Here is a 22,896-nt window from a genome sequence, read left to right as displayed (position 1 = left end):
GTACCAAATCTATGTCTGATTGGAGTGCCTGAAAGTGATGGGGAAAATGGAACCAAGTTGGAAAACACTCTGCAGGATATCATCCAGGAGAACTTCCCCAACCTAGTAAGGCAGGCTAACATTCAAATTCAGGAAATACAGAGAATGCCACAAAGATACTCCTCAAGAAGAGCAACTCCAAGACACATAATTGTCAGATTCACCAAAGTTGAAATGAAGGAAAAAATGTTAAGGGCAGCCAGAAAGAAAGGTCGGGATACACACAAAGGGAAGCCCATCAGACTAACAGCAGCTCTCTCGGCAGAAACTCTCCAAGCCAGAAGAGAGTGGGGGCCAATATTCAACATTCTTAAAGAAAAGAATTTCAACCCAGAATTTCATATCCAGCCAAACTAAGTTTCATAAGTGAAGGAGAAATAAAATCCTTTACAGACAAGCAAATGCTTAGAGATTTTGTCACCACCAGGACTGCCCTACAAGAGATCCTGAAGGAAGCACTAAACATGGAAAGGAACAACTGGTACCAGCCATTGCAAAAACATGTCAAAATGTAAAGTCCATCAATGCTAGGAAGAAACTGCATCAACTAGCGAGCAAAATAATCAGCTAATATCATAATAACAGGATCAAGTTCACACATAACAATATTAACCTTAAATGTAAATGGACTAAATGCTCCAATTAAAAGACACAGACTGGCAAATTGGATAAAGAGTCAAGATCCATCAGTTTGCTGTATTCAGGAGACCCATCTCACACGCAGAGACACACATAGGCTCAAAATAAAGGGATGGAAGAAGATCTACCAAGCAAATGGAAAACAAAAAAAAAGCTGGGGTTGCAATCCTAGTCTCTGATAAAACAGACTTTAAACCAACAAAGATCAAAAGAGACAAAGAAGGCCATTACATAACGGTAAAGCGATCAATTCATCAGGAAGAGCTAACTATCCTAAATATATATGCGCCCAATACAGGAGCACCCAGATTCATAAAGCAAGTCCTTAGAGACTTACAAAAAGACTTAGACTCCCATACAATAATAATGGGAGACTTTAACACCCCACTGTCAACATTAGACAGATCAACAAGACAGAAAGTTAACAAGGATATCCAGGAATTGAACTCAACTCTGCATCAAGCGGACCTAATAGACATCTACAGAACTCTCCACCCCAAATCAACAGAATATACATTCTTCTCAGCACCACATCACACTTATTCCAAAATTGATCACATAGTTGGAAGTAAAGTACTCCTCAGCAAATGTAAAAGAACAGAAATTATAATAAACTGTCTCTCAGACCACAGTGCAATCAAACTAGAACTCAGGACTAAGAAACTCAATCAAAACCACTCAACTACATGGAAACTGAACAACCTGCTCCTGAATGACTACTGGGTACATAACAAAATGAAGGCAGAAATAAAGATGTTCTTTGAAACCAAGGAGAACAAAGACACAACATACCAGAATCTCTGGGACACATTTAAAGCAGTGTGTAGAGGGAAATTTATAGCACTAAATGCCCACAAAAGAAAGCAGGAAAGATCTAAAATTGACACCCTAACATCACAATTAAAAGAACTAGAGAAGCAAGAGCAAACGCATTCAAAAGCTAGCAGAAGGTAAGAAATAACTAAGATCAGAGCAGAACTGAAGGAGATAGAGACACAAAAAACCCTCCAAAAAAATCAATGAATCCAGGAGCTGGTTTTTTGAAAAGATCAACAAAATTGATAGACTGCTAGCAAGACTAATAAAGAAGAAAAGAGAGAAGAATCAAATAGATGTAATAAAAAATGATAAGGGGGATATCACCACCGACCCCACAGAAATACAAACTACCATCAGAGAATACTATAAACACCTGTATGCAAATAAACTAGAAAACCTAGAAGAAATGGATAATTTCCTGGACACTTACACTCTCCCAAGACTTAACCAGGAAGAAGTTGAATCCCTGAATAGACCAATAGTAGGCTCTGAAATTGAGGCAAATAATTAATAGCTCACAACCAAAGTCCAGGACCAGATGGATTCATACTAACTCTGGTACCAGAGGTACAAGGAGGAGCTGGTACCATTCCTTCTGAAACTATTCCAATCAATAGAAAAAGAGGGAATCCCTCCCTAACTCATTTTTATGAGGCCAACATCATCCTGATACCAAAAGCCTGGCAGAGATACAACAAAAAAGAGAATTTTAGGCCAATATCCTGATGAACATCGATGTAAAAATCTTCAATAAAAATACTGGCAAACCGGTCCAGCAGCACATCAAAAGCTTATCCACCATGATCAAGGGCTTCATCCCCTGGGATGCAAGGCTGGTTCAATATATGCAAATCACCAAACGAATCCAGCATATAAACAGAACCAAAGACAAAACCACATATTATCTCAATAGAGTGCAGAAAAGGCCTTGACAAAATTCACAGCCCTTCATGCTAAAACTCTCAATAAATTCGTATTAATGGAACGCTTCTGAAAAATAATAAGAGCCGGGCTTATGACAAACCCACAGCCACAATACACTGAATGGGCAAAACTGGAAGCATTCCTCGAAAACTGGGCATTAAGACAGGATGCCCTCTCTCACCAATTCTATTCAACATAGTGTTGGAAATTTTAGCTAGGCAATCAGGCAAGAGAAAGAAATCAAGGTATTCAGTTAGAAAAGAAGGAGTCAAATTCGTTCCATTTGCAAATGACATGATTGTATATTTAGAAACCCCATTGTTTTCAGCCCAAAATCTCTCTTTTTAAGCTGATAAGCAACTTCAGCAGAGTCTCAGGATACAAAATCAATGTGCAAATATCACAAGCATTCTTATACACCAGTAACAGAGAGCCAAATCATGAATGAACTCCACCAAGCATTAGCTTCAAAGAGAATAAAATACTCAGGAATCCAACTTTACAAGGGATGTAAGGATCTTTCAAGGAGAACTACAAACCACTGCACAGTGAAATAAAAGAGTACACAAACAAATGGAAGAACATACCATGTCCTCATGGATAGAAGAACTCAATATTGTGAAACTGCCTCAAGGTAATTTATAGATTCAATGCTATCCCCATTAAGCTACCAATGACTTTCTTCAGAATTGAAAAACTACTTTAAAGCCTATATGGAACCAAAAAGACCCCACATTGCCAAGAGACAATCCTAAGCCAAAAGAACAAAGATGAGGCATCACTCACCCCGACTTCAAACTATACTACAAGGCTACAGTAACCAAAACAGCAGGGTACTGGTACCAAAACAGAGATACAGACCAATGGAACAGAACAGAGCCCCAGAAATAATAACACATTATTCCAGCCACTTGATCTTTGACAAACCTGACAAAAATCCAGAAATGTATGATTCCTATTTAATAAATGGTGCTGGAAATTACAGCTATGCAGCCAAACTGACCTTTCTCTTACTCCTTAAATTTAAAAATTAATTCAAGATGGATTAGAGACTTGTTCAAGAATCTAAAACCATAAAACCCTAGAAGAAAACCTAGGTAATACTCATTCAGGACATAGGCATGGGCAAGGACTTCATGTCTAAAACACCAAAAGTAACGCAACAAAAGCCAAAATTGGCAAATGGGATCTAATTAAACTAAAGAGCTTCTGCACCAGCAAAAGAAAAAAAAAACTACCATCACATTGTGGTTTTGATTTGCATTTCTGATGGCCAGTGATGATGAGCATTTTTCATGTGTCTGTTGGTTGTACATCACCTCTTTGAGAAATGTGTCTGTTCATATCCTTTGCCCACTTTTTGATGGGGTTGTTTTGTTTTTTTCTTGTAATTTGTTTATTCCTTTGTAGGTTCTGGATATTAGCCCTTTGTCAGATGAGAGATTGTAAAAAATTTTTCCCATTCTGTAGGTTGCCTGTCTACTCTGATGGTAGTTTCTTTTACGTGCAGAAGCTCTTTAGTTTAATCTTTAGATCCCATTTGTCAATTTGGCTTTTGCTGCCATTGCTTTTGGTGTTTTAGACATGAAGTTCTTTGCCCATGCCTATGTCCTTGAATGGTGGCTTACCTAGGTTTTCCCTCTAGGTTTTTATGGTATTAGGTCTAACATTTAAGTTCCCTAATCCATCTTTGAATTAATTTTCGATAAGGAGTATGGAAAGGATCCAGTTTCAGCTTTCTACTTTATGGCTAGCCAATTTTCCTGTGCACTATTTATTAAATAGGAATCCTTCCCATTTCTTGTTTCTCTCAGGTTTGTCAAAGATCAGATGGCTGTAGATGTGTGGTATTTCTGAGGACTCTGTTCTGTTCCATTGGTCTATATCTCTGTTTTGGTACCAGTACCATGCTGTTTTGGTTACTGTAGCCTTAGAATGGTGATCATTAAAAAGTCAGGAAACAACAGGTGCTGGAGAGGATGTGGAGAAATAGAAACACTTTTACACTGTTGGTGGGATTGTAAACTAGTTCAACCATTATGGAAAACAGTATGGCGATTCCTCAAGGATCTAGAACTAGATGTACCATATGACCCAGCCATCCCATTACTGGGTATATACCCAAAGGATTATAAGTCATGCTGCTATAAAGACACATGCACACGTATGTTTATTGCGGCACTATTCACAATAGCAAAGACTTGGAATCAACCCAAATGTCCATCAGTGACAGACTGGATTAAGAAAATGTGGCACATATACACCATGGAATACTATGCAGCCATAAAAAAGGATGAGTTTGTGTCCTTTGTAGGGACATGGATGCAGCTGGAAACCATCATTCTTAGCAAACTATCACAAGAACAGAAAACCAAACACCGCATGTTCTCACTCATAGGTGGGAACTGAACAATGAGATCACCTGGACTCGGGAAGGGGAACATCACACATTGGGTCCCATTGTGGGGAGCGGGGAGAGAGGAGGGATAGCATTAGGAGATATACCTAATGTAAATGATGAGTTAACGGGTGCAGCACACCAACATGGCACATGTATACATATGTAACAAACCTGCACGTTGTGCACATGTACCCTAGAACTTAAAGCATAATAAAAAAAAAAAAAAAGAAACTAGAGAGCGGTAGTCATTGAACAACATTGTGAATGCACTAAATGCTATTGAACTGTATACTTTAAAATAGTTAATTGAATGTTATGTGAATTTCATCTCAATAAAAAAATCATATAATGAATCATGTATTCACCTTGGCTTACTGATCTACAAGTATATTCTCTATGTTTACAGGATAATTAGTAGAAAAGAGTTATAATTTAGAGATTGCATGATAATACCATGAAAAGCAAATCTTATTTATAATTCAAGATAAATGTGAGATAAAAGTCTAACTAAAAGCCTAAAAATTACTTTTAGGAGAGTCTGCAAATTTTCCTCTCAAAGTTACAATTTTCTTTTAAAAAAAAATTGGAAACCAGATGGTCTTATACATAAAATCTCAATATTAAATCCATATGGGATTTAAAAATTAATTCTGTTGCAGCTGCAGCAATCATAACTGTAGTCAATGTGTTTATTTTTCCTTCAGTAATGTTTAGAGCAGTGTTTCTCAAAGTGGGAACTTGTTAGAAATGCAAATTCTCATGCTCCACCCCCATCTACTTAATCAGAAACCCTGGGGGTGAGACTCCCGCTGGCCATCTGTGTTTTAATAAGCCCTCCCTGTGAATGCTCAAGTTTGAAGACCATTGGTTAAGACCAATAAGCACAAGTGTTGGACAGGGAGGCCATTATAAGCATTTTCTTACCAGACAGTGTCGATTCTTAAACGTTGCTCTGTTTGTCCTAATTCTTAACATGTCAGCTTGCAACACCTGTGAATTAAAACTAAAAAGAAAAAGAAAAACATTTGTTATAAAATCCATTACAAAAAAAAAAATTTTTTTTGAGACGGAGTCTCGCTCTGTTCTGTTGCCCAGGCTGGAGTGCAGTGGCACGATCTCAGCTCACTGCGACCTCTGCCTCCCAGGTTCAAGCAATCCTCCTACCTCAGCTCCCCTAGTAGCTGCGATTACAGGCATGCACCACTATGCCCAGCTGATTTTTGTGTTTTTAGTAGAGACGAGGTTTCACCATGTTGGTCTGGCTGGTCTCGAACTCCTGACCTCAGGTGATCCACCCGCCTTGTCCCCCTCAAAGTGCTGGGATTACAGGCGTGAGCCACCATGCCCGGCCACAAAATTCTTTTAAAGAAGATTTCAAATACCTAAACAGCAAGGGTAAAGGCAAGCTGTGCAAAGGTAGAAATTAAAACACACACACACATACAGCCTTGGTTGGCTGAGCCTAAACAAGTCTCCATATAAGGTAAGGAATTCTCAAGCACCCTACTTTACTCCTAATTATGCTACGGAGAATGAATATAATTTATTGTGAACTTGGAAATACATCATTTTCAGTTTAAACCTGTAAATGATTTAAATTTATGATCAGAGCTACAAGGTGCAAATATCAATTCCCTCTCAATTCCCAAAGTTTCACATGAATAAGAGGAATAACAATAGCAGGGGTTGATGGAACTCAGATTTTCCACAGATGTGTTTGGTTTGGCCTACACAGTGTCAACAATGTTTTTGAATTTGTTTTGTACACTGTGAGATTTCACATTAAAAAAAACAAAAACAAACAAACAACAAAAAACAACACCCAGATTCCAACTTTCTGGCTTCTATTGAAAAGTTGCAAGATTTTGCAACACTGGGCCACATTCCCATGATAACAATGGACTGAAGTTGTGCAGCTGCTGCCCACTGAAGTTAGGTCTGTGTCCTCAGCTTTGATGGTTGCCCACCAAGTGAACTCGGTCCTATTTGACCTTGTAATCCTGAAGAAATCATTTCATTGTTTTTTCAGAGATGTGGTCAGCCCCGCTATATGTTGCCTAGGCTGCCCTCAAACTCCTAGGCTCAACGATGCTCCTGCCTCAGCCTCTCAAATAGCTAGGACTACAGATCCCAGCTGTGTCTGGCATGTTTTCCTTTTTATCATAACTTCTTATTTTGAAACGGTTTAAGACTCACCAGAAGTTGCAAAAAGAATACAGATGGTTCACACGTACCCTTCATCCAGGTTCCTCCAATGTGAGAAATCATCTATAACACTTTTGTTTTAGCTGCCTATATCCAGTCAACTGCCAGTATTTTAGATTTTACCTCTATACTCTCTCTCTCTCTGATATCCACCCGATTCTTTTCATGCTCCTTGCCAAAAACCAATTCAAGGTCTTTTTCCTTTTCCACAGACTGCCATAGTCTAACTGGGCTCCTTGCCTCTCTTCTTTCCCTTCTCTCGGCTATCTAACAGACTACCAGGGGCACCTTCCTAAAGAACAGTTTGCTCACAACTTTCAATGACTCTCTTCAGTGCCTGTCAAATTCAGTTACGTTCTTTACTATGACATTCAAAGCCCTCCACAGTTTGGCTCCAGACTCTTCAATTTCATGGACTAGTACAATTTCAAAACAAAATCTAGGCAGAAACATAGTTGCCACCTCTTTCTTTTACCAAGTCAAGTCATTTTTTAAAAAATCCCACCATTGACCAACACCATCATTTCATTTGTAAAATGACACTTTGGTATTAAGAAAATAAGAGAATAACAAATCTCAGAGTACAGTACAGTCCTGCCCAGGAAGGATAATTAGCAACTACATAATGACATCTTTAATTATGCTGTACTTAACTTTTTTAAAGGCATGGATTGGTAAAAACTTCACCTGAGATCAGCACTGATCGGCAGATGAACATTTGGGAGTCAGGGGTTCAGGCAAAGTGGACCATTCAGTTCTCTGGAATACATCTATGCTTTTCTGCCTTCAAGTCTGTTCTGTATATAATACTTAAAATACTATCCCAAGCATTGGTCCCCCTCTTTTCCAGGGTGTATCCTATCAATCCATGAAGGCCCATCTCAATTGTCACCTTCTTCATAAACTTGTCCTTCTCCCTCACCAGTCCCGCTGTAATTTCTCCCTTCCTTCTTTGAATTCCCCTAGCACTTTCTTTAGCTCCCTACGCACTTATCTTACTCTACCACACATTTAAGTCCTTCAAGTATTTACAGTCCCTATTAAAGTTTATTGAGCCCTGAGATATGTCTGTGCAACATCATAATTTGCATATAACAGGCGGTAACTTACTATTTTATGAATGGAAGGTATATGGATTTATCTAAGTTTACTTCCTTTCCCAGTCATTTTCTTTGTGAGAATAGGAATATGTTCTGGCAGTCACTTATAAGAAAATTGGAGGGACACTAATGGGCTATTTCTTTCCACTCTTTTTTGTTTACATGTGTAGGGGGCTTAATTCTTAGGGCTAGCAATGATATATTCTACCCTAAATTTGTTCGCCAATTTTAGTAAGACTATAACTGAAAGAAAGAATTCAGGCAATATATACTTCAACTGATATGCATTATTCAACATGAATTTATAAAACCCTAGGTGATATCTGAACTGAGTTAAGTGCTACTTCTAACTCGGAAAAAGCAAAGGTAGTATAACTGGATGAAGTTCAATGTTCCACATCAAATGATCGATAAACAGCTCTGTCTAAACTATAATAGATTTATGTCACTTATATTCCCAAAGTAATCATTTTTCATGGCTGCTATTCTTCCACGTTCGTAAGAGTTCAATAAACCAGAGGATGGGCAAACTTTTTCTGCAAAGGGCCAGAGAGTAAACATTTGAGGATTTGTGGGCCATACAGTATCTGTTGCAACTCCTCAGTTCTGCCACTGCAGTGGGAAAGTAGCCATAGATAATAACTAAACAAATGGGGATGGTTCCATTCCAATAAAATTTTATTTGCAAATCCAGGTGGTGGGCTGCATTTGGGTCTGGGGCAGTAATTTGCCTTTCAAATAGAATTGAGGGTCAGGGGCAGTGGCTCATGCCTGTAATAGCAGCACTTTGGGAGGCCAAGGTGGGCAGATCATGAGGTCAGGAGTTCGAGACCAGCCTGGCCAACATAGTGAAACCCGTCTCTACTAAAAATACAAAAATTAGCCAGGCATGGTGGTGCATGCCTGTAGTCCCAGCTACTCGGGAGGCTGAGGCAGGAGAATCGCTTGAACCCTGGAGTCGGATGTTGCAGTAAGCCAAGATTGAACCACTGCACTCCAGCCTCAAGACTCCATCTCAGGAAAATAATAATAATAATTGAGGCAGTAACAGTTTAAATGCAGGGTCAAGGTAGAGGTTTTTAAGGTAGGGAGGCACTGGCAGGAATACAAGAACCTAATCTCTGAGTCTTTGCATAAGGGTCAGAGAAAGAGAAGAAAAAAACTCCTAGCTTTAAACATAGTTATTGACACTAGTAATAAAGTCAGCCAACTACAGGGATAAAGAGTATAAAGAACCAAGAGGTTCAAAACTTTTGACGTTGGAATTTTTATTAGTTCAAGACACACATAAAACAGTGCAGATACTTCTTTAAAACAGTAATGCTGTATTAAAGAATTGATACAAAAGAAACCAATGTAAGGAATTTAATTCTGCAAATGCTGGTGCAAGAGGGTCTTTATATAGAAGAAACATGGAGCAAAGTTTGAAAATGACTTGAAAGAGGTGCAACAATGTTTAGCAAGCTAAATATTCTCTACAACAGCACAAAACATCCCCTCAGATCATTTGGGCAAGTTCCCTGACCTCAGGCATGTCACACATCATTCCTATGTTACTTCTTTCTGATGGACCGGAGTCCATGAACTCTGTCCACTTTGTGGTTTCTATAACTCCTACTAAAGAAATATGCTAGTGATTCTCACTTTCTGAAGAGAATGCTTTACTGCCAGGTATAGTTTAGAAAGGGGAAGTACACAAGTATTAGAGGGCCAAGGAAGAAAAAAAAAGGGAGAAAAGTGAGCAGTATGCATATGCAAATAAGAACTGAGGTGAAAATGAATTCAACTGAGGCTCAGTGTAATCCTACTCTAAATTTTTCTTGCTTCAGAATAACTTCTCTGACCATGCCCTACATTTTCTACAACAGCACAAAATATGCCCTCAGATCATCTAGGCAAGTTCCCCAATCTCAGGGATGTCACACATCATTCCTATGTTACTTCTTTCTGATGGACTAGAGTCCCTGGACTCCGTCCACTTTGTGGTTTCTCTATCTTTAAACTCCTACTAGAGAAATATGCTAGTGACCCTTACCTTTCTGTAAAAATTTTACTTCATGCATTAGGATCTTTAGCTATGGAATTTAACACTATAGCTATGCTCTAATATGATAAAAGCCAAAAACAAACAAAACAAAACAAAAAATCCTTTGCAGAACAAAGCAAGATATGAAGGGATAACTGAGATCTCTCTGTTTCCAAGGCTTTGAGGATTAGGGAAGGGTCCACTCCTTCTCTGGCATATTTAATACATTAAAGAGGATCCACAGGTTCTTTCAAGTACACATCCTCCATCGTCTATTTGCAGTCTATTTCTTCTTTTTATATTGTCTTCAATAAACCCAACATTCTCCCTACTGCTCTCTTCTACTAGTAGAGTGGGTCCCATAATTCCTTTATTTCCACAACAGGATTAGAGCAAAATCCTGAGTGAATAAAATGTTCTTGTTCTCAGCACAACATGCAGAGTCCCCCTTCTATGTTTTTCTACCTGCCTATTTTAAAAAGGTAATGTATTTTTTTCTTTTTTGGTCAATCTTAGTTTGCTTTTCATTTTGTGAACAGTATATTCTCTCCTACCTCAAATGACCCAAAAGCTGCATTTATTTAGTTAATCAACTTAGTTATTCATTAGTAGTGGCCAGAACAGTCATTTAGGAGTCAGGAAACAGAGGTTCCTAGTACTGGCTCTGCCACTAAACATGTCATTTTGGAGATTTATGGGCCTCAGTTTCCTCATATGTTAAACAAGGAGGGTAAAGCTGGTCTCTGAATCCCTTCCTGATAAGTCTATGGTACTGTGAATTACAACTATCAATCAGTATGATGCCACAAAAGGTGAGGAGCAAAGTTAGCAATGTATGTAGTGAATGCATTTTTCAGACATTTTTATGATATCTAGAAAACCTTATAATACTGAAATGTGAGATCCAAAATATCATTTTAAAAGTCTAATTTAAGTAAGATTTAGGCCGGGCGCGATGGCTCATGCCTGTAATCCCAACACTTTGGGAGGCCGAGGCGGGCAGATCACAAGGTCAGGAGATCGAGACCATCCTGGCTAACACGGTGAAACCCTGTCTCCACTAAAAATACAAAAAATTAGGCGGGCGTGGTGGCGGGTGCCTGAAGTCCCAGCTACTCGGTAGGCTGAGGCAGGAGAATCGCTTGAACCCGGGAGGCGGAGGTTGCAGTGAGCCGAGATCACGCCACTGCACTCCAGCCTGGGCGACACAGTGAGACTCCGTCTTAAAAAACAAAAAAAGGAAACAAGATTTAGTAATCCCAGATCTTCAGAAATACAGTTAACCATCATTTAGTGCAGTGTTTCTAAATTATTTTTTCATTATTGACCCTCTAAAAAGCCTTTTTAGACATTTTTTCCCCTAATTGCTTCCCCTCCGTGAAATTGTAATAACACATATATACTATATATCTGTGTACAGACTGTATGTATATCTGTGCTTTATACATAAAAAGAGTAAAAATTTTTCACACTCCCCTAAGAACTATTTTCTCCCCGCTTGGGGGAAGTATCACCCAGTGAGAATGTGTAATTTAGGAGATCAAGCTTCTGTGGTACCAAAACTTTTTGCGCCAATAAAAAATAGGTGTAGGACAGGAGCAGTGGCTCACATCTGTAATCCCAGCACTTTTGTAGGCTGAGGCGGGCGGATCACCTGAGGCCAGGAGTTCGAGACCAGCCTGGCCAACATGGTGAAACCCTGTCTCTACTAAAAATACAAAAAATTACCGGGTGTGGTGGCAGGCGCCTGTAATCCCAGCTACTAGGGAGGCTGAGGCACGAGAATTGCTTGAACCCAGGAGGCGGAGGTTACAGTAAGCTGAGATCGTGCCACTGCACTCCAGCCTGGGCGACAGAGCAAGACTCTGTTTCAAAAAAAAAAAAAAGGTGTAAAAAAAGTCCAAAGTTTATTTGTTTGACAACCATTTCCATTCAAGTGGCTGGAGGTGAAGGTCAGAGGTGATAAAGCAGCTGAAATGACAAATATTACAGTCATGGCAGAAGATCTGGGGGCGAGTGGGGGAGGATGCTAAGTTTCTTCAAAGGAATGGGTAAGAAATGGGGTGAAGTTAGAAAAAAGCCGTGCTCCACACCAATTGGCTGCTGCATTCGGGTCCGGGTGGACTATCAGGGGAGGATGTTCAGATTCAGATGTCTGTCAACCTCAGGGTGGGTGCGCGCTCTCCCTCAGGTCAGCCCGTCCCACTACCCCCACCCAAGGTTGAGGGTGGGATCTCAGGACACCAGGAACAAGGGAGATACCTGCAGAACCTCAACAAATAAAGGGACGGGAATTCTATAGGAAATCACTTTCCCGAACACCTCCTCCCCACCCGCTTGCCTCCTTCAGTATCTCAACCTGGCTCACCCAAGTCCATTGATCAAAGGGGCACTGTTGACTCTTCTCGGAATGTTGCTGTCTGCGGTAGTGGAACTCGGCAGCGATTCGAAACCTACTTCCATTTTCTCCTGTGCCATGTCCGGGTCGAGGAATAAGTTCTCAAGGCTTTCCGGCTGCCGTTCACACAAGGACAAGTCGACTTAGTGGGCAGGTGATGTAAGGAGAGAGGCAAAGGGGAAAAAGAGAAGAGAGGAGAAAGCTCTTAGACGAGTAGGGGTGCCCACCTTTGCAGCCCTAGCATCCCTAACATCAGTGAACACAAAGTTAGGCAGGACTGGCTCCGAACCGCCTATCTCCCATGATCGGGGCCTCTAACGATGAGAAGATCCCCCACCTCCAAGTCTATAATGTAACTGGGGAATTTAATCTGTCACCGCCGCGAATCCTTCTCCATCTCAGCCCTGGCAACTCATGGTAAGCCTTTCCGGCCAAAACAAAAACTACAATCTGCCGCCTTTGACCATCCGTTGGGTTCCGCCCCTCAGAGCCTGCGATACGCTTCCAGTCAGATGACGCGTATTGTGACGCAGGCAATGACGTCACTTCACGCTCCTCTGGCAGCTTTGCCAGGGGCGCAGGCGCAGTTAAGAAGCCGCTTTATCCCCACGTCGTCCCCTCCTTCCTCCTTCCCCAGTGCCCACTCCCCGTGGTTGTGCCTCTACTCTTTTACAAACCCTGGCATGGTTTCCTTAAGCATTATTTAGAAATGAAAGCTTTGGGAGGGGTGAGGTCCTTTCTGCCCTATGCCTAATTCTCAATTTTCTTATCCCTTTATGACTGAAGCCAACAAGCTTCCAACCTCCTATGATGCATTTTTCCATCCTGTAACAGCAGACACACTACACCTTTGTAATTTTAGAAAAGCAAAAGTCTGAAAAGAAAAAAAAAAAGATACTGCTACCGAAGTACTTAGAGGCCACTTGTTCCCAAAGGGTCTTGCTAAGGTGCTAACCTAACTGAGTTCATTTGGCAAACGAATTACTGTTTTCAGTGTGGTTTCTTTCTATTTTAAACCATAATTGTACAGTTTTTTTGTTTTTTGTTTTTTTTTTTGAGATGGAATTTCGCTCTTGTTGCTCAGGCTGGAGTGCACTGGCTGTGATCTCGGCTCACTGCAACCTCCACCTCCCAGGTTCAAGCGATTCTCCTGCCTCAGCCTCCCGAGTAGCTGGGATTACAGGCGCTCGCCACCACGCCTGGCTAATTTTTGTATTTTAGTAGACATGGGGTTTCACCATGTTGGCCAGGCTGGTCTCGAACTCCTGGACCGAAGGTGATCCACCTGCCTCGTCCTCCCAAAGTGCTGGGATTACAGGCGTGAGCCACCGCGCCTGCCTCGGTGTGTGTTTTTACATTATATATAATCTGGCTCCTCACAGCTATTCATATAAAAAAGACCTCAGCTAATTTACAAAGATTTGAGTTAAAGCAGTGAGGCTTTTTAAAAAACAAATATCTCAGAATTTAGTATCTATGCAAATCAGTGTTTTCATTTCAGGTAGTATTAGAAGCTACATACATTCTAAGAATGCTGCCATGGCTCATATCATTTTAAGAACTGCTGTTTTAGAAATTTTAACCATCACTTAATGAGCCACACTAAGTACTAAAATCTTAACTCCATGCTAATAATTTTGTAAAACCACACATTTTAGTAACCATATAGAGAACTGGCTGAGAAGGCAAATAAACCTAGTGAAATGGGAGTTGTTAATTAAAATAATCATAACACTTTATAGATAATTTTTTTTTCTTGAGACAGAGTTTTGCTCTTGTTGCCCAGGTTGGAGTGCAATGGCGCAATCTTGGCTCATCGCAACCTCCACCTCCCGGGTTCAAGCTATTCTCCTGACTCAGCCTCCAGAGTAGCTGGGATTACAGGCATGTGCCACCACTCCCAGCTAATTTTGTATTTTTAGTAGAGATGGGGTTTCTCCGTGTTGGTCATGCTGGTCTCGAACTCCCGACCTCAGGTGATCCACCCGCCTCGGCCTCCCAAAGTGCTGGGATTACAGGTGTGAGCCTCTGCACCTGGCCTACAAAATGTTTTTACATACTTATCTGGATTGGTTCAATCATTAACCCTGCTCAGCTACCCAGTGGTGAACTTAAAATAATGGGACAGTCTTGAGATAGTTCGTGACAAGTTATGACATGTAAGATAATAAATATGTATTCTTTGTTCATTCTGGGAATAGAATAAGACAAACTTGATTATATTAGGCAGAATCAGATTACTTAAATCCCAGACATGAAGATGATGTGGAGTCCCCATTCCTGATATAAGACAGATTAATAATAGCTACTGTTTCTTGGACACTTACTATGTGCCAGGTACTGTCCTAATCACTTTAAATAGGTGATTGCATTTAAAGTTTACAATAATTCTTTGAGGTAGGCACCATCACAATGCCCATTTTTCACAGGGGGAAACCAAAGCCCAGAGGGGTTACTCAAGTTACAACTACTAAGTGGCAAAGCCAAGATTCCTCTGCCCTTCTGTTTAAGTAAAAAAAAAAATGAGGTGCCTCAGAATATCTCCCTGGACACAATTTCTGTACTCATAAGCACTTGATAAATACTTATGAAATTATTTTATGAATAAATGCAGGTTTAAATAGCCTATCTTTCATAGTTATCTTGTAAAGTAGGTAAATCATTTCTGTTTTACAGTTGGATAAAATTCCAAAGAGATTAATGGCACATAATTAGATAGCAGCAGAATTCAGGCTAGTATCAAGATGTCCTAAAAGCCACTGTTAAAATTCCCAGGGTACCTGAAAGTTTATAAAAGATGGTGGTTAAAGCTGAGTAAATTCAGGGTGAATGCAGAAGCAGTGATTAAAGACAGAACAGAGTAAAAAAACAAATTGCCTGAATAACAGAAAAATATGAAGCAGGCCAGTGAACAAGGGAATCTTACCTCCATTCTGTTCATTTTAATTTTCAACATTTGCTCGTATTCTTGGCAGGTAGTAAGATTTCATATGTATATTTTGAATAAATAGACAAAATTTCATCCCGCCTAAGCCTTACAAGTATCTAATTTTTAAATAAGTACAACACTAAGAAAACAGGTATAATAAAATGACAAGGAAAGAGTGACTAATGGATTGTGTTTCTAAGAAAAGGAGTTAGTAATATGAAATAACTAAATATATGAGATGGTAGTAAATTTACAGCTATTATCAAAGAGAAAGAGCTCTCTTTTACTAAAGAACAGCTACATGTCAGGAACCCCAAACCTGTAAAGATATAAATAGGACTCATAGTACATACACAAATTGGAACATCAAAAGGAACAAGTAATACAAAAACAGCAAGAATTCTATATGCTACAATGGCAAACACAACATTAAAGAAATTGTTTTCACTTCTCCCCATTTCTACCCACACATTATTATACCAACCTAGCTGTGTTTCTTGATCAGTTCTTCCAGTTCCAGGGAAATATGCCATGATCTTGGGACACTGTTTTTGTTAGATCTAGACTTGACAATTAGGCTACTCTTCTCTGCATATCCCAGTCTGCTGCCCTGTGTCCCAGGCCCTCACCTATAAAAGGGAAGTAACAAACGTGATAATCAGCTCTTTATTTTACCAGTTGTCATGACAACCTTGAAGCTACGTTGTAACCTTTAGTTACCACAAGAGCAAGTCAAATACAAGTTGAACCCAAATCTACAAATCACAAACACCCCAAACCTTCCCAAAAGATTTACATGAAAGGTAAAAAAAAAAACTAGCAGGCAAGAATGATGTGAATAAAACCTAGAAATGATAGCCAAAGTAGCATTCTTCTCGTCTTGTTCTCCTAAATTGTTAAGCTCCTGGGGTCAGTGCATGTGCCTCCTCAACAAATGATTGTTTAGTAGCTATTGTGAACAAAAGAATGTATTATAATTTCTTTTGAGCAGGGAGTAGGAGGTGGGGCTGGCCTAAAGGGTTGCTGAGACCTTGAGATAAAAAGAGATACCTAAGTTGCTCAAAAACAGAGGTTGTTGTTTCTAATCTAGCTGGGAGAAAAATACAGGCAATTTAAAGGAAACCATCTAAAAGTACTTACAAATCCCTCATACTGCAGGCAGAAAGCATAAACAGTGAGGAATAAAATGACAATTGGCCTTGGCAAGTTTAGTATGGGATAATTGAAAAGAGGCAGGCAAAATTATTATTTCTGGCTGAATTTTGAAAGCAATTTCATAACTATTACATTTCAATGCAATGGCCTTCTCTTCCCCAGGGCCATTCAAGTGGTGAGGATTAAGAGTTTGCGGAGTCCTGTTAAGATAAGTAAGAAACAATGAGCAAAGCGCCCCAGGTGGGGAAGAACGATGCAAAATTGTTCAGAGAGACCTAGGGCACAACGACCTCGTTCCACATGTGGGTCCAGCAGCATGACTTGTTTCCACATGCAGCCCCCTCCAGCTCCCTCCAGCGCCTGCCTCTTTGCAGATAGCTCCTCCTCTGCAGTGCTGCCCTTTGCCTCCTTGCAACATATTTTTCATGACTTCTCTAATAAATCTGCCTTTCTTTACCTATGACTGTCTTGGTAAATTCCTTTACCACCCGCGCCACTGGCCAGTTGCACGTGCAACATTTTGGTGGCCCGTATGGGCCTCTCCCCTACTCTCTTCCTTTCCTCCAATTCCAACCTCTCGTTGGACAGCGTCAAAACCCTGAGATAATTTAAAGTCCCTGGCCAGGGCTGCTCCCCAGGGAACCAGGAGGTCCCGGTGGAAAGACATCAGACTGCTGCCCCACGATCCCGTGAGAGTTCAGAATTTGCTTTACTTTTCAGTCTTCCAGCCGACAAATTCTAGTATCCCTCTGGCAACTGATGGCAACTGGTCAGGGCCATTTCCTGGTGTGGCCTGAAGGCCAGCGGGTGTGAACAGGTTTGGCTGCCTTGCCCAGAAGGGAAGAAGGCCCTCTCCTATCCCTTCTGGCGAAAAGGTCTACAATCCCTTTGTGGTGCAATTGGCACATATGTTTTGGGGAGCTCAGAGCCCCTCTTTCTTACTCGAAATAGTCCTGCGAAAACAGCCAGACCTCCTGCTCTGGACGTTCGCAAATTAGGTGATCGCAAACAGCCTCAGAGCAGTGAGTCTCCCCATTCTGGTCCTCTCTCCTGGGATGGGACCAGGCTGAGTTTTTCCTTTACCCTTTTTCCTCGCACTTGGGCTAACCATCCAGCGTAAGGCCCCAGCGCTGAGATGTCCTTTCCAGTAGGTGGGATGCCCCTTTAGAAAGTGCACTCGAGGCCAGGCTCAGTGGCTCATGCTTGTAATCCCAGCACTTTGGGAGGCCGAGGTGGGAGGATCACCTGAGGTCAGGAGTTCAAGACCAGCCTGGCCAACATGGGGAAACTCCGTCTCTACTAAAAATGCAAAAAATTAGCTGGACGTAGTGGTGCATGCCTGTAACCCCAGCTACTTGGGAGGCTAAGAGAGGAGAATTGCTTGAACCTGGGAGGTGGAGGTTGCAGTGAGCCAAGATCCCACCACTGCACTCCAGCCTGGGTGACAAAGCGAGACTGCATCTCAAAGAAAAAAAACACAAAAAGAAAGAAAGAAAGAAAAGAAAAGAAAAGTGCACTGGAATTCCTCAGCAGATGTGAGCTGAGTCCTCTTCCCGGTGGGGCAGTGGGGGGGCGGTTTGCGGCGAGAGAGTGTGCTTCATGTCCGCAGCAGACATTAGCCCCCAGCAGCTCATCGTTTTCCAGTCCCACCGTGGGACAAACTTCCTCTATTCCGTCAGACTAACCTCTGGGTTGCATCCCAAAACGTTGAGACAAATGTAACCCTGAGATAAATTTAAAAAATGAAAAATGTCCAATTTTCTTTTGTAATACAGCATGGCCTCTATGCAGAAAACCTCAAATTAGTCTCCTCAGTCTTTTATAACCAAGAGCAGGATAAGGACAGGGCTAAGGAGAAAGAAGAACGCAGGGACAAGAAGCAGGGTCAACTGTTGGCTGCTTTGCAAGTCCCTAGCCTCCATTCCAGGTTGCCCTAAGGATACTCCTCCAGATAACTGCCATCAGTGCAGAAGCCCACGCCACTGGAAGGCAAACTGGTCCTATGGGATGAATGACGAAAAACCCCCGCATGGCTTGCCCCCTCTGCCACAAGCTCGGCCACCGGAAATGGGACTGCCCTGGAGGGCCAAAGGGCCCCTGGGACATAATCCCAACCCTTGATGATCATCAGGCCTTAAACTGAAGGGGGGCTTTCTGCTTTGGCTAGCTTCCAGATCAAACATGAGTCATCAATAAAACAAAGCCAAGGGCAACTCTGGAGGAGGCAAGTAAAATCATAAACTTCCCTTTTGATTTAAAAAGCTGCCTGCCATGGAGATGCCTCCTCTACCCCTTTCTGGAAATACCTTTTGCTTATGTGGTAAAAACCTGGAAAATTACTATCTGGACTTTAACAGGCTTTTATTTAGATTGAGTCACTATTGGAATTGAGAACACCATGAAAAGAAAATGGTTACATTAAAAGAAGGATGCATAATAATAACATAGCTAGTCTTAGAAAATTCTCTTGAGCAGTTAAAACTTTTTGCAAGCTTGAAAATGCTCTGAACTCGTGGTAAAACAACAATAGTCACCTTGTGCTGTAGGTCAGTTGCTAAGGCTTTGCCCTATCACAATGGCACCTGGGTTCAATTCCTGGATTTGAAAGTCACTCCTTTGTGGTTTAATACTTGTGGTACTTTTGCCATGTATTGATTATTTTTCCCTCCATGGACAGCTTCTGATTTCCTGTCTTGAAATTTTCTTTTCTCTGAGTTACCTTTGGAGAAGTTCTAGATCTTATAAATTGCTTGCCATCTCTTTGGAGACACCTCATGTTTAAATCATCCCCTCAGTTAAGGCTTCTTTTTTATTTTTTCAGACGGAGTCTCGCTCTGTCGCCAGGCTGGAGTATAGTGGTGTGTTCTTGGCTCACTACAACCTCCACCTCCCAGGTTCAAGCGATTCTCCTGCCTCAGCCTCCTGAGTAGCTGGGACTATAGGCGAGCACCACCATGCCCTGCTAAGTTTTGCATTTTTAGTAGAGATGGGGTTTCACCATGTTGGCCAGGATGGTCTCGATCTCTTGAACTCGTGATCCGCCCGCCTCGGCCTCCCAAAGTGCTGGGATTACAGGTGTGAGCCACCACGCCCAGCCAACGCTTCTTAATTTCACATAGGAGGTTACCTTTAGTAAAAGGTTCGAAAACCAGAAATATTGACTCTGTTGCCCAGGCTGAGTGCAGTGGCATGATCTCTCACTGCAACCTCCGCCTCCCAGGTTCAAACAATTCTCCCACCTCAGCCACCAGAGTAGCTGGGATTACAGGCGCATGCCACCATGCCCGGCTATTTTTTTTTTTTTTTGAGATGGAGTCTTGCTCTGTTGCCCAGGCTGGAGTGCTGTGGCATGATCTCAACTCACTGCAACCTCCGCCTCTGCCTCCTGGGTTCAAGCGATGCTCCTGCCTCAGCCCCCCGAGTAGCTGGGACTACAGGCACCTGCCACCATGCCCAGCTAATTTTTTTTGTATTTTTAGTATAGACAGGGTTTCACCATGTTGACCAGGCTGGTCTCGAACTCCTGACCTCGTGATCCGCCCACCTCGGCCTCCCAAAGTGCTGGGATTACAGGCATGAGTCACTGCGACCAGCCGGTAAGGAAGGTTTTAAATAAAAATTTTGTATGAGAAAGGATTTTTTTTTTGTTTTTGACACCAAGTCTGCCCAGGCTGGAGTGCAGTGGTGCAATCTCGGCTCACTGCAACCTCGGCCTCCCAGCTTCAAGTGATTCTCCTGCCTCAGCCTTCGGAGTAGCTGGGATTACAGGTGCCAACCACCACACCCGGCTAATTTCTGTATTTTTAGTAGAGACAGGGTTTCACCATGTTATGTTGGCCAGACTGGTCTTGAACTCCTGACTTCAAGTCATCTGCCTGCCTTGGCCTCCCAAACTGCTGGGATTACAGGCATGAGCCATTGCGCCCAGTCAAGAAAGGATCTTTTATGACAAATTTTTGTCCTAAAGTAAAATGACCTGTTGTTTAAGAAAGGGGTGTTTAGGACAAGTCAGAAAGCCCTGATGTCCAAGTCAGAAAGTCCATACAGTCTGTGTAAGTCGTGAGAAGGTTTACAAAGGAGAAGTTATGAAAGGAATTTTGTATGTGTTTAAGTTGGTTATAACTGAAAGGGAATAATTTAGGATAATCTAACATCAGTCCCCTATGTTAAAAACAAGATTTTCTGAAGATATTAATCTGCTCTTAATATAATTGTAAGAAGTTAAAGCTTCACAGAATAATATCTCAGTTCAACTTTTGCTGTGCCTTGCTGCTTTCAACTTTTTTCCCCGGAGAATGCCAAAGATAATAACTCTCTCCTTCATTTTTTGTCAGCTCCTGTAACTTTTTCCTCCAATTCTGTTATTATGGCCTAATGCTAAAATGTTTCATCTTGAAAAAAAAAAAACAAAAAAAACAAAAAAAATCAACGAAGCAATGTTTTCCTCTAATATAACTTAATTCTGTGCCCTTTTAAAAAATATGTCTAAATTATCAATGTAATTTAAAAAAACCTTTTCACACTTTTCCTAAGAGTCATGTATTCACCTGCTATACTCATAACCCTGAATACACTCTTCTTGTGTCTAATTATATTTAAACACTTTTTCTTTGAGTTTAACTTCCAGGCTATCTAAATGGGCTTCCAATAAGGAAAAACAGTCACACTACAAATGGTTGTGGGGTTTTTTGTTTGCCTTTTCAGTAACTGGCTTAAGAAACAAACTTTTATCTTCTAGAATTCAGCAGTTTCACTTTCAAGTAATGCTGTGAATGGGATATCAGTCTCTCCCCAATGATGCCTGCTACCTTTATGAGTCTCCCCTGGATTCAGCTGGTCACCAGTTTTGCCTTGACATACTCCCACTCTGTGATGCGTCCCTTCCTCCAGCAAGATTCAATATCCTAGGTCCCACAGTCTGGGACAATGACCCACAGGGTCTCCTGACAGACCAACAACCATAGATAGGGTCAACTCTATACCCCTGGTCAGCAGGAAGCAGTTGGAAGATGAGACCTCACCCCCAATTCCAAAGATTTGTCATTGTTGTTCTGAGGGGTGTTACGGGGCGGGGTGGGATGCAGAGTCCTGAGAAGTAAGCAACAATGAGAAAGGGGCCAGGTGGGCCCCAGGTGGGGAAGAACAATGAGCACAAACAACCAGAGGGCACACCTTCCACACAGTGGCCCCAGCAGCATGACCTCTTTCTGCACTTACCCCCCTCCAGCATGACCCTATAAAACTTCCCTCCAGTCCCTGCTTCTTTGCAGACAGCTCCTCCTCTGTAGTGCTGCCCATTGCATCCTTGCAACGTATTTTCATATCTTCTCTAACAAATCTGCCTTTCGTTACCTATGACTGTCTCCGTAAATTTCTTTAGCACCTGCACCACTGGCCAGTCACAACCAAGACAGTTAATATTTCTAAAACTCTTAGAATAGTGCCTAGCACATAACAAGTTTTATGTAGGTGTTAGTTAAATAAAAAATCCAAATCTAGGCCGGGCGTGGTGGCTCGTGCCTGTAATCCCAGCACTTTGGGAGGCGGAGGCGGGTGGATCACCTGAGGCCAGGAGTTCGAGACCAGCCTAGCCAACATGGCAAAACCCTGTCTCTACTAAAAATAGAAAAAAATTAGCCAGGCGTGGTGGCGGGCGCTTGTAATTCCAGCTACTCAGGAGGCTGAGGCAGGAGAATCGCTTGAACCCGGGCGGGGAGGCAGAGGTTGCAGTGAGCCAAGATGGCGCCACTGCCCTCCAGCCTGGGCGACAGAGCGAGACTCTTTAAAAAAAAAAAAAAATCCAGATCTCACACACTCTGAGTCATGATTGTTCGGGACTCCGTAATTCCTAGTAAGAGAAAACATTTGGTTCTGCTTGCTACCTGTTCTTCGGACTTTTCCCAGTTTTGTTGAATCTAAAGATGCTTGCAAAATGGAACTGAGTTTCTCATTAGCTATACGAACTGTCATGATATTCGCTTTATTTTTATCCATTGCGTTTGTTTTCCCACTTCTCTTTTGTCTAGTGCATCCAAATGGATGATCTGAAAAAGAAATCAGCCCCTCCAGACAAAGACCAACAAAATCGAGGGATTTAAGGCATGAGTGGGGATCACAGAGGTCGGAGCGTACAAATTAGGAGTGAAATAACGTGGAAATCCCATGTTTTTCTCTGTTTCCCATGAATATTGGCCCAAACTCCTCCTGAAAGCCGATGCTCCAGCATTTCCCAACTATTGGTTCTTTTCAAAATTGGGCGCC

The 22,896-nt window shown here is 41.7% G+C and overlaps 1 protein-coding gene across 15 annotated transcripts in view; it reads right to left on the bottom strand.

Annotated features, from left to right (window-relative positions):
- Positions 1 to 16,796, bottom strand: part of FAM122C (family with sequence similarity 122C) — a 121,161-nt gene extending 104,365 nt beyond the window's left edge. For 2 of the 15 annotated variants that reach the window (XM_017954396.3, XM_009198298.4), the window contains exons 1-3: positions 15,965 to 16,270; positions 12,522 to 12,693; positions 5,747 to 5,825 (exon numbers count right to left, since the gene is read on the bottom strand). In XM_017954396.3, coding sequence (XP_017809885.1) covers positions 5,747 to 5,825; positions 12,522 to 12,693; positions 15,965 to 16,013 — 300 coding nt within the window. In that variant the 5' untranslated portion in view covers positions 16,014 to 16,270. Of the gene's footprint in view, positions 1 to 5,746; positions 5,826 to 11,188; positions 11,376 to 12,521; positions 12,694 to 12,778; positions 13,109 to 15,964 lie in introns of those variants that run through there. The other 13 variants (XM_009198295.4, XM_017954395.3, XM_009198294.4 and 10 more) reach the window with 13 other exon arrangements.
- Positions 16,797 to 22,896: the final 6,100 nt, after the last annotated feature.

The sequence above is a fragment of the Papio anubis genome, chromosome X (genome assembly GCF_008728515.1).
Source record: "Papio anubis isolate 15944 chromosome X, Panubis1.0, whole genome shotgun sequence".
Taxonomy (NCBI): domain Eukaryota; kingdom Metazoa; phylum Chordata; class Mammalia; order Primates; family Cercopithecidae; genus Papio; species Papio anubis.
Note: the sequence above shows the minus strand (reverse complement) of the source record. Positions and strands in the feature narration are given on the sequence as shown.